General features: G+C 38.3%; 1 protein-coding gene across 6 annotated transcripts in view; it reads left to right on the top strand.

Annotated features, from left to right (window-relative positions):
• The window catches only part of PPP3CA (protein phosphatase 3 catalytic subunit alpha), a 310,204-nt gene extending 306,330 nt beyond the window's left edge, over nt 1-3,874 (top strand). For all 6 annotated transcript variants that reach the window (XM_025423202.3, XM_049105098.1, XM_025423210.3 and 3 more), the window contains one exon: nt 1,250-3,874. In XM_025423202.3, the coding sequence (XP_025278987.1) occupies nt 1,250-1,446 (197 nt within the window). In that variant the 3' untranslated portion in view covers nt 1,447-3,874. The remainder of the gene's footprint in view (nt 1-1,249) is intronic.
• The last annotated feature ends 13,781 nt before the right edge of the window (nt 3,875-17,655 follow it).

Raw genomic sequence — 17,655 nt, 5'->3', positions numbered from 1 at the left:
CCTTCCCCCACCCCCAAATAAGGTGGGGAGGATAAAGGTAGTATGAAATTGTCCCTAATCAGCCATGGAGATGCAGCTCAGTTCAGCACTGGGGATTGGCCCTTCAGTATCTGGCTTGCACATCACAGGAAGTAAAGCCAACTGCTGTCATTGGTTCCCTATTATGTACTTTGTTTTCAGCTCCCTCGTTGGTGCATCCACTGAAGAAGTCATTAAGTTTCTTACACAAATGCCTGCTCTATCCCTGCAGCATGCTAAGGGTTAACGAAAAAGATCAAATATCCATATGGCCCCTTGAGAATGCCATGGTTTCCCTGAATAGGGCCCAAACCAATCCTATCATTTTGGCTGAAAGTTGTGAAAGGCATTTTCCCCTTATTCTTGAAGCACCACTTACATCTGTACCGATCAACGAAGAAAGAGTTTTGCTTTGATTTAGGCAGTAATGGATACCAGATGAACATCAGTTTGGCCTGTTATGCTGCAGAAGGGCAAACAAAGTTTTTCTACTTAGTGATCCGATCTTGATTTTTCTGAATTTCTCTTACCTTGTCACCCACTCCACATGCTTCCAAAGTTGAGTTAGCGAAGCAGGAGTTTATAATTTTTTTTTTTTTTCTTCATGCAACCGTTGAGTTGTTTGCCAAGAAAGTCTTTCTGGGATTTTGAGATGGCATGGAAATGCCCACAAAGTTCATTCCTTTTAGAGCTCCTTTTAGCTTCTGCTCTAAAGCTCTCTCCTACACTTTAAGGCATACCTTGCCTGACTAGTGAATTTGCCATTACTAGCACAGTGGAATAGCAAAAAGGAGGCTATATTATGGTGTGTCTAGTTTAGGAAGTTTGATGCAGTAATTATGCTAATGATATGGCCAGCTGATGCTAAGTCTAGATACCTGTCCCTGGTAGCAACTTTCCTCTTGATATACCCACTTTGGATTTCATTGATCTAAACTCTCATGAAGAACCAGGGAGATGTTTACATCTTACCAACTTGAAGAGGACATTTTGGTTGGCAAGAGACATTGGCTGTTTTCAAACCTTTTGGTTATCTTCGGGTATGGTAAGGAGTCTGTTGTGTTGTGTTCAGGTCCGTCATTCTGTTCTCTACTAAAGGATTCCCTCACTCACTGCGAAATCTCTAACCTCACCTGATGCAACAGCTATGCCCTTTGTTTTTCCTCTGGCTAACCTAGTTTTTCTTTCTTTTTTTTTTTTTTTTTTTTTTTTTTAATGATTTTCTGTCTAGCTATCAAAGGATTTTCACCACAACATAAGATCACTAGCTTCGAGGAGGCCAAGGGCTTAGACCGAATTAACGAGAGGATGCCACCTCGCAGAGATGCCATGCCCTCTGATGCCAACCTTAACTCCATCAACAAGGCTCTCACCTCAGAGACTAACGGCACGGACAGCAATGGCAGTAATAGCAGCAATATTCAGTGACCACTTCCTGTTCACTTTTTTTTTTTTTTTTTGAGCTGCAGGGCATGATGGGGATTGCTGCATATCAGCAGTTGGATATTCTTGCCTCTGATGGTAGCTTATTTGCTCTGGGGGCCAGGAATTGGATTCAGTTTACACTATCATTAAAAAAGAGGGAGAGAGATAATAGACTATATTTTGGTGGGGGTGGTGATTAGACACCTCTTTTGGATATGCCTTTTAAAAATGCTTATAGGAAAAAAATTTAAAAGAAAGCTAATGCTAGTATATACTGCAATGTTAGGGGAATGAACATGTTTTCCTACTGCATTGGGGACTTCTAGATAGGTTAATGAAAGGTCTTTTATTATGTTACTGGACACGAAAACTTTGTCTAATTTCTTACTCTATTGTACGTTTACAGTCGCAGCACTAAAAATGGATGACATCAAACATTTTTAACAAAATGATGTACAAACTAAATAAGGACTATTTATTGATAATGTTTTGCTACTCTTGTCAGACAATGGCTATAAAATGAATTAGGCAGTCTTAAAAAAAAAACAGAAAAAGAAAAAAAAAAGAATGTTGCAAATTTGTTAAAATGCCAAAAAGGACAGTTTAATTTTGTACAGATTATGCTTACCTCAGGTTTCTTTAGTGTGCTTGAATGCCCTTCTTTCCGTATAACACTTATCTTATTAATTTAGCAATGAATATCTTTTCTTTAAGTTTTAAAAAAACTGGAATAATTACATCTATCTTTTTTTTTTTTGCTGTTTGTATTTAGGGTTTTTTTTTTTGTTGATAAATCAAGTCTTGGTTGTGGCTTGCTGAATTAAATATTTATGAGTGGTGCATTTTTAAGTATAGTGAACAAGACACCATATTAAGTACAGTGATAAAGCATCTATATTCTGTAAAAAAAAAAAAAATCTGCCTATGCATGTTTTTTAAGAAAAAAAAAATGGCTGTATCGGCCTGTATGGGACTGTAATGCGCTTAGTGGTCTGACATATACTGGAAATGTATGTATACTGGCGTACTTTATATTCTCTAAAATGCTTAATGCCTTTGAAATTTTGTAATCAAAAAAGCTTTGAAAAAATCTAAAGGGGAGAGTATTCTTAAAAGTTTTTAACATAAGCTTGTCAGTGCACATATAGATGGTTAGCATGTTTAGCAAACCTTGTGAACTTTAAATAAGTTTGTAGTTACATGTGAAACTCTAAATGCATGGTAACTGTTAATGTCATAATGGTTTAGTTATTTTGTTCTGTTTTGTCATGTGCCACAAAATATGTACTTTTTTCACTTTTTTCCCTTTGTATATCAGTTACGGGTTACAACTGGTTCATTCTGAAAACAACAACAACAACAAAAGTCCATTCATATTTTTTAACAATTGTATAAGTGCCCAAGTAATTCACTACAGCCTAAAGCCTTGCCTTTGTAATTTGACTTCTGAAATGTTGGCAATCAAAGCATGCACTTGTAACAATGACAAAGAAAAAGCATTTTATATTACTACTCAATAAAATGTGCATGAACTTAAAGAACTCTCATCCTTTCACTTGAGTCTGCTGAAGGGATTTCTGTGCACAACCACCACGCTGTCTTCTAGGTGCTGGGCCCACCCCATGCATCACAGATTTACTTATTTCACAGGCTTCTCTGAGGGCCTGGTGATCTGAGGTGTGGTGCCTACTTCCGCTGTAAGAATCTTGGTGGATCTGTGTCTCAAATCAGACAAGAGAAATCAATTTAAAGAGCAAATGCCATCTTCTGGCTCCCTCCAATGTGGGAGCCAGTTAAGAAACCAGAGCATTCCTTTTTATTGAAAAAAAAAATTGTTATCAGGTTGTTTCAGTTGTATCAGATGCCCTATCTGCTCAAGCAAACAGAACTAAGCTAAGTGCATTTTCATCCCAGAAGAGAGTTGCATTTGTATTGATATGGAAATTTGTATACCAGCGCTTCCTTCGGCTAGTATCTTATCACCCGAAGATTTAAGATACACCAAATTCCAGTTTGTTTCTAACATTGTTCATTTTCAGTGCACTTTGTTTTATGTAATAAAGTATGCCTGTTATATTAAATAATAAAAATATGGCAATTAGTGATATAGTGTACCAAAACAAAGATGTTCTAGATATATTCTCTGGCAAAGACGATCCCAAATTTATTTTCATGAATACAAACATTTTTTTCCTGTGAATATTTTTCCATCCTTAAAAAATGACGTCCAAGGAAAATATTTAGATGCAACTTATTAGAATGGTGTGGAAGAAATGGTAATTCTTGATACCGAGGTGTTTCTTTTCGTTCTTATCACTGCGGAGAAAATATCCTGACCAAAAAAAAAAAATTCATTTTTGGGGATTCCTTTCTTTTACAAATTGTGCTGAGGCAACTATGGCATAGAAATAAACATTTGACATTAAAATAAGCAATTGATGTGAGTATGGCTTGGTCTTTCTGGTCAGTAATTAGGAAAGTAATACTGTATATTTTTTGCCTAATTGTTCAGTCTATCGAAGAAATCAACGTAGAACTGAAGTTATTTCTCCAGAAGGGATAACACTGCCAGATCATCAGTTATTAGAGCTTTCTCTTTCACTTTGAATGAAACTATTGAATTCTTGAGTTATTTATGCCAGTGAATCTTTGGCTATACCCACAAATACACACACACACACACACACACACACACACAGAAACTGCCTCCTGTCCCCTTCTTCACCCACCCTTGAGATGACTTCCCTCTTACAAGGTTCAGAGTCCATGCTGAGTGGTCATCTAGCTTTTGAAGGAGTGAAAGCTAGATTTGACTGACCCTTAACAATATTTCTTATCCAAAGAATCCTCTGCTTTTATTCTTTTAAAATATTTTTTTAAGAAAAAGAAAAATCTTCAGAGACTAAACTTGTATGATGAGGGAAACAGTGGAAGGGTGGGGACATCCATCAACAATGGCATGCCTTAGGGTAGAGTGTCAAAGTGGAAGTATCCTATGGTACCAACCCAGAAAGTGTCATGTTGATGCTAAAGCCCCCAGAGTGATCTTGTCCTGAAACATTTCTCCTCCCACCCACCACATTCATGTGAAGTAGTAAACTTTAGTACACATCCATCTTTCTGCCTAGAACCCAGGGCCCGAACATGAAGGCAGCACCACAGGAGGGACAGTGGGAATGGCCTTCCTAAAATGTCTTACACTTTTCCTTGACCACTTCACATCCCAGTCACTGGATCCCCCTTGTCACACTCTGTTAAGAAGCAGGGACCTTTGGGTGCACCCTGGTGGGTGCCTACATTTCCTCAAGACTGGAGACCCGAAAAAAAAAAAAAAAAAAAAAAGACTGGAGACCCGTTGGGTTAGACAAATCTGAGATCCCCAAAGTAAAGATACATCCATTTTTCTCTTCTTATGTGACTTTCCACATAATTCATTCAACAAACATTGAGCCTTTGCTGTGTTCTCTCACTGTTTTTCTAGGTTCTTATTTTTTATACATACACACACAAAAGGTGGCAATCATGGCTACATAACCAGCTTTCACTGTGATGTTAAATGTTAACATATTGAGTCAACGTCTGGCTGAACACTGCTTTTCAATGCCATTTTTACTCTGTTTCATGGATATTCCCTTTTGATATATTTTATGGTAATGTTAACCAGAAAAGTCCCTGATGAGGCCCTTTCATGATAAATTCACTTTTTTAGAAATGCACGTGTAGTGACAGGAGGCAAGAAGTAGGGAAAGAATTGTTGTACGTATTTCTGGTGATCACATTTTCAAGAGGCAACACTGACAAATTGGAAGACATATAGGAGAGTAGAAATCCAGTAGGGAAGAGAGTTGTTTTAAACAAAGATTGCAGAAGCCTGAAAAGTGAACAGAAGTTGACATGGTAGCTATAATGTTAAGTTGGTTGTTCCCATAGACTTTGTTTAAATCAGAAAGATGCCTACTTGTCATAAAGTAGAAGTTGCTAATGAATGAGCCTGTGTAACAGAGAGTAAACTACAGGAGAATGTGGGTGCCTCCCCTTCCCTGGAAATGTTTAAACCTGGGCAGACTTCACTCAGTGCCACAAGTATCTCCTGAATGATGCTGCATTGAAGGAGCTATACTAGACATAGTGAAGGGGTTCTCTGCAAAGATAATATCAAAGTTATCCTTCAACAGTAGGAGCCTAAATATCCAATTATTCAGTCTCCTGACAGCATAGACTCTGATTTGCAAACTGTGCCCTAGAACCCCATGTTTACAGGGATCCTGCCATGGGGCTGAACATTCTGCATCAACCAAAGCATATTTAGACAAGGTGTTCCCTCCTCTAGATGCATAGAACCCTGCACTACCTCTATTTTAGCATGTAACACACTGTGTAAAATTGTCTATTGTCTTTGTGTGACTCTTCAGTGAAAATTGTTATCTTTTTTTTTTTCCTCGGCATTTAATGGTACCTGGCATAATGTTCTTTGGGCAAAGGACAGGTAGGGAAAGAGAAGAAAAATATTTTTCCAGCATGATCTCACAAAATGGGTTATCCCAGAACCCCAAGTATCAAATCTTTATTGAACAACAGCTGAAACACTTGTCCCAGTTCAGTATGTCTGACTTATTCTCAGTAAGTATCTTCTGGAGCCTGAAAGTCTAGAGTGAAGTCTAGATTATAAGAAGTATCCACCAAAATTTTTGTGATCAGAAAAGTTGGAGAAACCATGTCTTAGTTTATTTCTATAGTAAATTTAAAATTCAGTCCTATATTTCCAATTCAACAGATGATCTAATGTGAACAAATATTTTACTGCTTACCATTGTTACTACACAGAATTGTGCCTAATGAATTTGATTTTCATTTACAGTTGCTAAATGAATAGAATTTAGCTGAAAATGTGGGAGTTATTTAAGTATTTAGGTAAACCTTAACATTTGCTACTGGCCAGATTATGGGGAGAAGGCAGTGGCATTTTTAGATTTATATTTCACCCAGAAGAGGAGATTAGGATGGTAAAGTATCTGGATACTTCTCTGTGAAGAATCGATAAAAACCTCATGTGTCTTAAAGAGAATGAAATGCTTTCATATTGAAAAGACTGCTTCTTTCATACCACCCCTCCCACTGTAACAACCAGCTTGCCAAAATTTGTTCAAAAAATGCTTCCTGGGTGTGTATTCAACACTGTTTACCTTCAAGAATCTCATGATGTACTTGAAGCTTTACTGCAAGAGAGACATTTCTTTGGGTCAACCGCACTTTCTCCAAAAATCCATTATTAAGAAATTTACATTAGAGAAGGAAACCACAACCATTGTCAGTTGCTAATATCTGTGTGAGAATTAATTTATCACAGTTCTGTGGGGGCTGGCCAAAGACTAACAAGGATAGGCGTGTTTGTAGGGAAGGGATGGCCACAGTTGGAGCCTGGGGTAGCGCTGGCAGTAAGCAGGTGGGAGCTCTGGCCCTCAGAGAGGATGACTGCCTTTTGATCAACTGGCGCATGAGAGGACAGTCTCTCCTCTCATGATTTGCAGTAGCAGTCAAAATAAAGCAATGCTTTGTGCCACATGTGCTCACTTCTGTGTAATGCTCTCTACACCGGTTCCAGTCTGGAGTTAGACCTAGATTGGAATTTTTATAGCTCTGCTACTTAGTGGCTGTCTGTGTGACCTTGAGAAACTTACTAAGCTTCTTTAAACCTGATTTGTTTTTTGGTAAAATGAAGGCAATGAGAGTAATTAATTTGTAAACTTTCCACAGAGACTAAGAAGGACAAAGCAGAAAATAAATAAATAAATGCTTATCATGGTGACTGGCACAAAATAAGTACTCGATAAACTTCAGGATTTGTTGTGGCATTCAGCAACATGCTGCATTGCATGAGTACTTCCAATAAATAAAGATTGTATGTATCTGAACATGTATGTGTGAATGTGGTTGGAATTGGGAAGGTATGTGTAGTCAGAAAATATCTCCTGAGAAAGTGGCATTTGGTTGGAACCTTCCTATGAAGGTGGATTGGTAAAGGAAGGAAGTTTAGGAGGGGAACAGAAAGCACTCCAGCCAGGGAGAAAAAATAAGAGCAAAGGAGAGGATCCAGAAACATAGTGACCTGTCAACCACTGTGGTCAAAGTGTAAGAGGGGTGGGGTGCACAAGGAGAATGGTAGACCACATGAGTTACTCATATCAGGAGGTCCTTCAGCTGCAAGTAACCAAATACCTGATTGTGCTCAAACCATAATGACATGTACAGTTACTGACAGGGACAACTGGGATTGTGTGATCCTAGGATTCATTTAGTGGCTTAATATTATCATCAGTGACCTAGGTCTTTCCATGTTTCTTCTCACACTATTCTTCTTTTGGCTTCAATCTTGCAAAGGACTGTCATACATCCTATAGTAACTTCCTAACACATCACCACCTGCCTACTGGAAAATACCACCAAAGTAACCTAGGAATAAAGCAAAGCTGAATTTCTTTATTACCACAGTCATATAACCTCTATCTTTGTAGAGCCATAGTAAATCTAAAGGAGCAATGAAAAGGCACAGTACTTATGAAGGTTTTTTTGGTTTCATATATATATATGAAAGATACACCTTAACCAAAGGTAAGGTATATACACACACACACACACATATATTTTTATTGGAGTTCAATTTGTCAACATATAGTATAACACCCAGTGCTCATCCCGTCAAGTGCCCCCCTCAGTGCCCATCACCCAGTCACCCCATCCCCCCACCCACCTCCCCTTCCACTACCCCCTGTTCGTTTCCCAGAGTTAGGAGTCTCTCATGTTTTGTCACCCTAATTTTTCCCACTCATTTTCTCTCCTTTCCTCTAAAATCCTTTTCACTATATTTTTATATTCCCCATATGAGTGAAACCATATAATGATTGTCCTTCTCTGATTGACTTACTTCACTCAGCATAATACCCTCCAGTTCCATCCACATCGAAGCAAATGGTGGGTATTTGTCATTTCTAATGGCTGAGTAATATTCCATTGTATACATAGACCACGTCTTCTTATCCATTCATCTTTCGATGGACACGAAGGCTCCTTCCACAGTTTGGCTATTATGGACATTGCTGCTATAAACATTGGAGTGCAGGTGTCTTGGCTTTTCACTACATCTGTATCTTTGGGGTCAGTCCCCAGTAGTACAATTGCTGGGTCGTAGAGCAGATCTATTTTTAACTCTTTGAGGAATCTCCACACAGTTTTCCAGAGTGGCTGTACCAGTTGACATTCCCACCAACCATGAAAGTAAGGTGTATCTTTCTATGCAGGAACCTAATAAGGATTGGATAAAGACATAATAATTTATGATTGGTAGAAGAAGCAAAGGGAAATTTACTAAGTGAATTTTAAAGAGTAGTAATAAATATTTGAGTTAAAGTAATAGACTTTTTGGTATTTTAAGTTATTTAAGATATGCATGACAACTGAAAGCAAAAATCATAAAACTATCAGATGCTGTTGAAGTAAATCAAAGAAGATTTAAATAAATGGAGAGACATGCTGAGTCTGTGGATTGGAAAACTCAATATATTTAAGATATCAATTCTTCTCAAATCAATCTATAGATTTAATGTAATCCAATCAAACCATAGCAAGGTTTTCTTGTAAATATAGACAAGTTGATTTTAAAATTTATATTGAAAAGACAATAATCTAGAATAACCAAGTTTGGGCAATGTAAAGGTTGGAGGGCTTATATCACTCAATTTTTAAATATACTGTAAACCTACAGTAATCAAAATAGTATGGTATTGATGAAAGAATAGAAATATAAATCTATGAAACAAAATAGAGTCCAGAAATAGACCCACACAAATAGTCAATTAAGAATAGTCAATTTAACTGAGAAAGGGTAACTTTTTCAGCAAATGATGTTGGAATAATTGGAGTTCCACTTGCAAAATAAGTAAAAATTCAACTTTACACCTTATGCAAAGTTAACTCAAGATGGATCATAGATTCAAATTTAAAACACAAGATACAAAATCTTTATGTGAAAGCACAAAAGAATATTTTTATGACATTGACTTTGGTGAAGATTTCACACATATGACATCAAAAAGCACAAGCTATATAAGAAAAGAAAAATGATAAATTGAACTTCATCAAAATTACAGTGTTTTTACTTAACAAAGGGCATTATTAAGAAAATGTGACAAAGCATAACCCATAGTCTGGGAGAAATAGTGTTCAAATTACATTTCTATCAAGCGACTTGTGTACAGAATTATACAAAACTCTTCAAATACAAACTAACTAAAAATAAGCAAAATATGTGAACAATCACTCCAAACAAGTTAAACGGGTGTCAGATACACGCATGAAAGTGTGTTTAACATCATTAGTTGCTAGGGACATATGAATTAAAGTCATAATGGGATAGCACTATCTGGCTTTTTTTTTTTTTTAAAGATTTGTTTATTTATTTATTTATTTATTTATTTATTTATTTATTTATTTATGATAGACATAGAGATAGAGAGAGAGGCAGAGACACAGGAGGAGGGAGAAGCAGGCTCCATGCCGGGAGCCTGACATGGGACTCGATCCCGGGACTCCAGGATTGCACCCTGGGCCAAAGGCAGGCACTAAACCGCTGAGCCACCCAGGGATCCCCCTATCTGGCTATTTAAATGGTAACATAGACACATGCACATCCACAGGGCCAAAGTTTTTTAAATGATAGTATCAGCTTCTCCTGAGGATGTGGAACACCTGAAACTCTCACACACTGCTGAAGGACATCTAAAATGTTATGGCCACTCTGGAAAACAGTTTCTTAAAAAGTTAAACAATTTCAGATAAAGTTACCATGTGATCCAGCAATTTCATTCCTAGATATTTACAAATGCTTATAATAACATCACTCACAATTACCACAACCTTAGAAACAACCCCAATGTCCTTCAGCAGGCAAACAGATAAACAAATAGTGGCACATTCATGCTTAGCGGAATAGTACTCAGCAACAAAAAGACTCAAACTATTTGTTATAGGTTAAATCATGTCCCCTTGCCCAAAGGATGTGTTGAAGTCCTCATCCTTAGTACCTAAGAAAGTGATCCTATTTAGAAATAGGATTGTTGCAGATATAATTAATTAAGATGAGGTCATATTAAAGCATAATGGACCCATAACCCAATGTGACTGGTGCCCATATAAGAGAATGGCAATATGAAGACAGAGACACACTGGGAGAATGCCATATGATGACTAGGACAGAGATTAAAGTATGCAGCGGCAAGCCAAGGAACTCTACAGATTGCTGGCAAACCACTAGCAGCTAGGAAGAAGAAAGGAAGACTTCCTCTAGGAGTTTCAGGGGGAACATGGTCTTGCTGACACCTTGACTTCAGACTTCTAGCCTCAAGAACTGAGAGATCAGGGCACCTGGGTGGCTCAGGAGGTTAAGTGTTTGCCTTCAGCTCAGGCTGTGATCTCAAGGTTCCTGGAATCCAGCCCCATACCTGGCTCCCTGCTCCATGGGAAGCCTGCTTCTCCCTCTCCCTCTCCCTCTGCCGCTCCCCCTGCTTGTGCTCTCTTGCTCTCTCTCTGTCAAATAAATAAATAAAATCTTAAAAAAAAAAAAAACAGAGGAAATAAATTTCTATTGTTTTAAGCCCCCCAGTTCGTGGTACTTTGGTATGGCAGCCCTAGGAAGTTAATGCCCTACTGGTACACATAACAACATAATAATCCAAATGTATCATGCCAAATGGAAGGAGCATCAAAAATTGTGAAGCGTCTGAGGTCTTAGCCTACATGCAACCTAACAATTCAACCTGCCACAGTTTCATAGGTGGGAACAGAAGACAGGAGACTCCTAGATAAGAGACAAAGACCTTTATTACCCACAGCACAGCACAGCAACCAGCATAGGCTGCATGTTCAAATCAGTTCCCCCAGGTCCTAACCCATGGATGCACAGACAGGTCCAGGTTAAAAAAAAAAAAAGAGGGGAGGGCATGGATTTTTGTCACAGTTTAAAAAACTCAGTCTTATAAAGGAAGCTTAAGCAGTCCTACCCAAGTTTGCCTTATAATCATTACAATCCTGGTCAGTAAATGAACTTGCCCTCTCCCTCAGAGAGAATAGCTATCTCCATTTTAGCAAACAGCCTTGAAATGATCATAGCAAAGGACCTCAAAAATAGTCTGGAATAAAAGCTGTCACAAGATGTGTAAAAATGCAGTGAAGAATTGACCCCCCGCACAGAAGCCAGTCTCCAAAAATTACATGCAGTGTGATTCTATTCATGTGACATTCTGGAGAAGGCCAAGCTGCTATGACAGGTTACAGCTAGATCACTGGTTGTCAGAGGTTAGAGTTGGGGTAAGAACAGGCTCAAGATGAGGGGATTTTTTTTTTTTTTTTGGTGTGTTAGAGCTGTTTTTTGACTTGATGGTGGTGGTACTTATGTGAATCTATATGTGTACTAAGACTCAGAACTGTACATCAAAACAGAAGGTAATTTTACTGTATGTAAAATAATTTTTTAAATGAACAAAACCTTCATTTTTTTCATTGAGATATCATTGACATTCAACGTTGCATTTAAGTGTACAGCATAATAATTTGATGTAAGCATATATATAAAATGATCACCACAATAAGTTACCAACCATGACTACACAGAGTTACAATCCTCACCCCACATAGTTACAATTTTTTTAAATAAATAAGATGAATAATATTTTAAAATGAATAAAACCTGAGGATTTAATGTGCAACATGGTGACTACAGTTCATAACACTGTATTATAAAATTGAAAATTTGTAAAAGAGTAGGACTTAAATGTTCACACACACAAGAAAAAATAAATTTGTAAGGTAATGAGTGTATTAATTAACTAGATGGGGGAATCATTTTACTACATATATATAGTATATATCAATTCATCACGATGTACATTTTAAATATATTATAGTATATTTATCTATTATACCTCAATAAAGCCAAAACAGAAATAATAGTACAAACATATTATTTATGAATATGGAGATGTATACCAGAATAAAGAGCTATGAGTTGAAAACAGTTATCTGTAAGGAGTAGGTATTGAGGGCTGGGAGATAAACAGAGTGGCAATGCTGCTTATGTTGAAAGCATTTTAGCAGTATTTGAATTTTTAAAGCCCTGTACATGTTTTAATTAGATATTTAAAAGAGAAAGATCAAAACTCAAAAATAACAAAATCCTTTTATTTCCCCCAAAACATTGTTAATGTCATAATAGTGATATTTTTCTGAAACTCTCAAGATGGTACCTATGCAAATATTCTTCATTGACCATTCCATCACCCATATGTAGATATAATTTTTTTAACCTAAGAAAAAAATGGGACTGGAAGAGATTAAGACCCTTATTTGTGTTATGCTTAATGTGTTTGTTTAAAAAAATTAACAAAAGTCGAATACTAAGACACAAAGAATACTTGTTATATAAAAAGGGTGTCGGGTCTGAAAGAGTTACAAATCACTGTTCTAACCATTCCTCCTATTTCAAGTCCACTAATAATTTCTGAAATGCTGCTTCCATTTAAGGGATCAGTGGTCTGAGGCTGCCTGGTATGAACCGTTTACATAAACCTAGAAAAGTTCGTGTACACAAGTCCACAGGAAACACACACAATAAAGTCTTTGAGAATTAGAAGACAAACATTAGCCTTTTAATGTCTGGTTCTGACATTTGCTCAATTTAAAAGGGGTGAGTCTTCTGGGGAAATGGTTCTCCAATTGTGCCAACTTTCAATTACTTTCAACAACCAATTACATGATCTATTTCTTTAAAAGATAAAGTTTTGACCTGACCTCCATGGCTGAATCAGAAGAACAGACTTTTTCTGCCAATATGTAGGTATTTTTCATCTTTGAAATGAAATGGAATGCTATATTACTCCTGACCTCTTTTCCCATTACAAACCAGGCCATCTGTGCCAAAACTCTTCTTTTCCCTTACTTTTAATTCCTTTTCCAATATTTTTTTTTTCTCTTGTAGGGAACATTACCACTTTAAACCCTCCCAGACCCTAAGGCAAACCCTCTCAAGCCCTAAGGCAAAACTGATGCTTTGGGAAACAGCTTAGAAGGTAGTTAATTATATTCAAAACCAAAGTTTTTAACTTCCTTTGCCAAGACTTTTCCCAAGGAGTGGTATTGTGTGTAAATTAAGACCCTTGGGTCAACAGATACACCACCTGAAAAAAATGGTGGGATGTTGCTGTGTTTAATTTAGCACATAAATCTAATTCTTCGTCTGTGACTTGTTTTACAACCAGAGATTAAGGCAATTTCCACAAGCTTGTTGGTTCTTAAAAAAGAGAATGAAAAAAAAAAAAAATCAATGCCCTTACTGCACTTAGGAAGTCACCTGAAAACAGTATTAATTGTTCCTATTCCTATATGCTTCTCCCATACCTAATGTTTTTATTTCCTCCTAGGTTCTCCATTGAGCTCCTCAGCTTCCTTGGGCTGCTTCCACGCACTCTTTCCCGTGACTCGGCCACGTCCAGTCTTTACAGGTCACATACCCTCCAGACTCACACCTTCTATATGTTACCTGTTTGCAACCTTTAAGCTGCCATAATATTGTGTTCTTTTTTCATTCCAGTTTTTGAGTTCTTTATAATATTCATAAATTCATACCTACATTTCTGCTATTAAACATAGCTCAACGTTTTGCCTACAGTAGTATCAGGTACAATCACAAACTCAAGTCCCTTAAGAAGGCAGACTGGCTCACACAACTATGATGGGCCCCTTTCAAATTCTAAGAAAAGTTTGCCGTCTCAGTTATCTGAAGATACTCAAAGCAATAATGAAAATGAGACTCTAGCTCTAAGACTCAAAGTCTAAGTCAAAATGGGACTCTAGCTCTAAGACTTTGCCATTTAATCTCACCCTTCTGAGGAAGATACTGGGGCAAGCAAATACTGGAAGCAAGGTAGAGTACTTCCTTGGAAACTGAAATGGGAAGAGTAGTGAGTGAATTCTTGGCAGATTTCTAGCAAAGTCAGAAGCCACATTTCTTTCTCTTAATAATTTAATTTATTTATTATTTATGTATGTATGTATGTATTTATTTATTTGGTGGGGGGAGGAGAGAGAGATCACGTGCGCATGCGCACACACGGAGCAGGTGGAGGGACAGAGGGAGAGGGAGAGAGACAGTCCTAAGCAGAGTCCATGCTGAGTGTGGAGCTTGACCCAGGGCTCGATCTCACCACCCTGGGATTATGACCTTCTGATTTTACAAGAAAAGTTACCCAGAGACTTTGCCTTCTGAGTTTAATGAAAAATAAGCACAGTTGAATCCCTAGCCTAATACCTGAGAAAAGAATCTGTAGGATGTCTGTGGTTCTTGCAAGTAAACAACAGGCGAGGCTAGGAGGGAGAGATTGATATGGGGCTATGTGATCAGGCTCACAGAAATCCCCAAAATGCTGAGGTGTAGGGAAACCAAAAAGAAGGGAACAGACCAGACCACCTTGCCGTGTCTTTTTTATGACAGTCGTCTGTGACCAAGAAAGAATAACCACACCCAAAAACAAGCCATCAAAGATATTATCACCAGTCCTTACTCAAACCAACACACTACCAAAATGATAAAGCCACAAGCTCCCTGGTCAGTTCTAAATAAAAGATTGTCAATGGAGGCCCATGTTGACCATCCTGTCAGCACCCACCTCACTCCTGAGAGCTTTGTTCTGTATCCTTGCTTAATAAACTTCTATCACTTGACTCACTCTTTTGTCCACGAGATTAATTCTTCGACTCCGTGAGATAAGAACCAAGCTCTCCCACTTCACTTGGACCAAAACTGAAGCAATAGTCAAGAGCCCTCAGGACATTTTAAATGGAAGGGAATGGGAGACAACGGAGGAAAGAATGTCTTCATCAGAGTTTAGGAAAAACTAGGTTAGACATGGAAGATGATATAGTCCGGACATTAACTAGCTCATAGTGATTTCTGGGTTAGGATTGGGAATTGCCTCACGAACCCTCCAACTAACTGGTTTAGCAAAATTATGTTTTCTGAACCAAAATGAAAATACACTGTTTTACATTCTTGTGGTGTAAAACAGAGAACAGAACAGAAATATTTCCACAGATATATTTATAAATATAAGTGAGATGTCTATGTAAACATACTAAGCATACTAGCTAAATATTCAGGCTGTAGGCAAAGCAAGGAGGCAGTTAAAGGCTTATTAAGACATCTTCATGCATATACTCTACCTATTCTTAAAAATAATGATTTTGTTCAGTTTTGAGAATAGTTTCCTTTAGCTCAGAAAAAATTTTCTATGTCACATTCATATTCAGCAGTGATAGGCAGATATTGCTCAATGACAGGCTACTCTCCAGTAGTCTTCTTCACTCCCTGTCCCTACCTCTCCCCTTTGCTGCCCTCTGGTCCCCTCCTCTCCCTCCACTCCTGACCTCTCCCCTGCCACCCTTTTTCTACCCTCTCTTTCCCCTTCATCCCCTCCCTTCCTCTCTGCTCCTCTCCCACTCCATTCTCCCATCTTATCCTGTCCTCCATCAGGAGCAGAGGAAGAAAAGTGAATAACAATTTTGATCTACCAAGTTCCAGGGCTGGATCCAAGCTCCCTGGGCCACGGAGTAAAGAATTTCACCATAGTGCCCATCCTCAGAGTACATATCGTTTAACAGGGAGGCAGACAACCAAGTGAGACAAAATGTGTATTGCCTGGCATGACTGGTATTCCAATAGGACAAGCCATCAAGGGATCCCAGAGTAAGAGCACTTCACCTAAGCTACGGTGTCTCCATGCAGTTTCTATGCAGACATAGCGGGATATGATCTTACTAAATGTCTTAAAAGACTCTAAGCATAAAGGAACTATTAGATTTTAATGAGTTTTAATGAATATTTAATGGATCATCTGACAAATTGCTCCCGGCTATTGATTTTTTTTTAATTTTTTTTTAGTCTTGCAGATAGTTATAAAACCAAACAAAGAATCCAAGAAAGGATTCTTGAGTGCTATTTATGCAATTCCAAAAGCAGTATGTTTTTTAAAAAAATTACGAAGAAGGAATGAATTTACTTCTGCCTCCTTTTAACGAATTTAGGTTTTTTTGCCAGGGATTTCTGGACTCAAGTGATCATGCTGAGCTCTGGGGATAAAGTGGTGGGCGAAATAGGCATTGTTTTTGCTGTTAGGGACATTTAGTAAAACAAGCAGAGTTAAGTCCAGTTGCCTTCAATAAATATATCAAAGAAGTAAGTGGGGCTTTAGGTTAGATTTCCCAAAAGCAGAGCCTGAGATAAAGCTTAGGGTTCTGGCAGTTTAGCTTGGGCACAGGAATGAGGGAGCAGAGAGAGAGGGACTGAAAGGTCCCTAACATGGACCAGGCTCGCTTGATCCTACAAAGTCGCACATGAGAAGTGCACAACGCCTCCAAGAGCGGCCTCCCTGAGAGCCCAGAGCTGGGAGTACTCATCCACCACTCATCCACCACTCCCACTGTGTGAGGGCTGCTCCCCAGGGCCTGGACTTTCCCCATACACTTGCTGTGTGTTTGCATATGGGCCAAAGGAGTTGGTGCTCTGTCTAAGAAGGACATGGGGCAAAATGCGGAGGCCTGTTCACTTGGGGGCTGACACTCAGGTGAATCTACGAGCAACAGGAACTGTCCAGTAAACCGCTGGAAGCAGAAAAGCAGGGTTGACGGGCTGTGAGTGAGGGCCAAGGGCGTCAACTACAAATGGCATCTAATATTGCCCTTCCTGATGCTGAACAAAAAGCATCATGATTCAAGTCTCCAAGAGAGAAAAAAATCAGCAGAATGTAAATCTGCTCAACTGATCTTATAAAATTGTTCTGAGGATGAGATCCAACCCCCCAAATCATTTCTCTCCATTAGTCATTCCCAACTTGGAAAATACCCTGGCAACATCCAAATCAAATATTCTGGTCCTTATGGCTTTCTTTTCTCCCTGCTTTAGCCCCACAGTCCCATGGCTTGTGTTGTTTGAAGACGAATTGACACTATGATAAAGAAAACACATAGGCAAGATCTTCAAATAGAAGCAAACAGACGGACTTTGCCAAAGGAATATGCAGGGATTGTTTTTATCTACAGGAGTTATGCTTCCATTTGTATTTGAGTAGTGCATCCTAACTCCTCACCGGCACAGCATAACGCCATTCTCCC

The sequence above is a fragment of the Canis lupus genome, chromosome 32 (genome assembly GCF_003254725.2).
Source record: "Canis lupus dingo isolate Sandy chromosome 32, ASM325472v2, whole genome shotgun sequence".
Taxonomy (NCBI): Eukaryota; Metazoa; Chordata; class Mammalia; order Carnivora; family Canidae; genus Canis; species Canis lupus.
The sequence above is the reverse complement of the archived record's forward strand: the minus strand, read 5'-3'. Positions and strand labels throughout refer to the sequence as shown.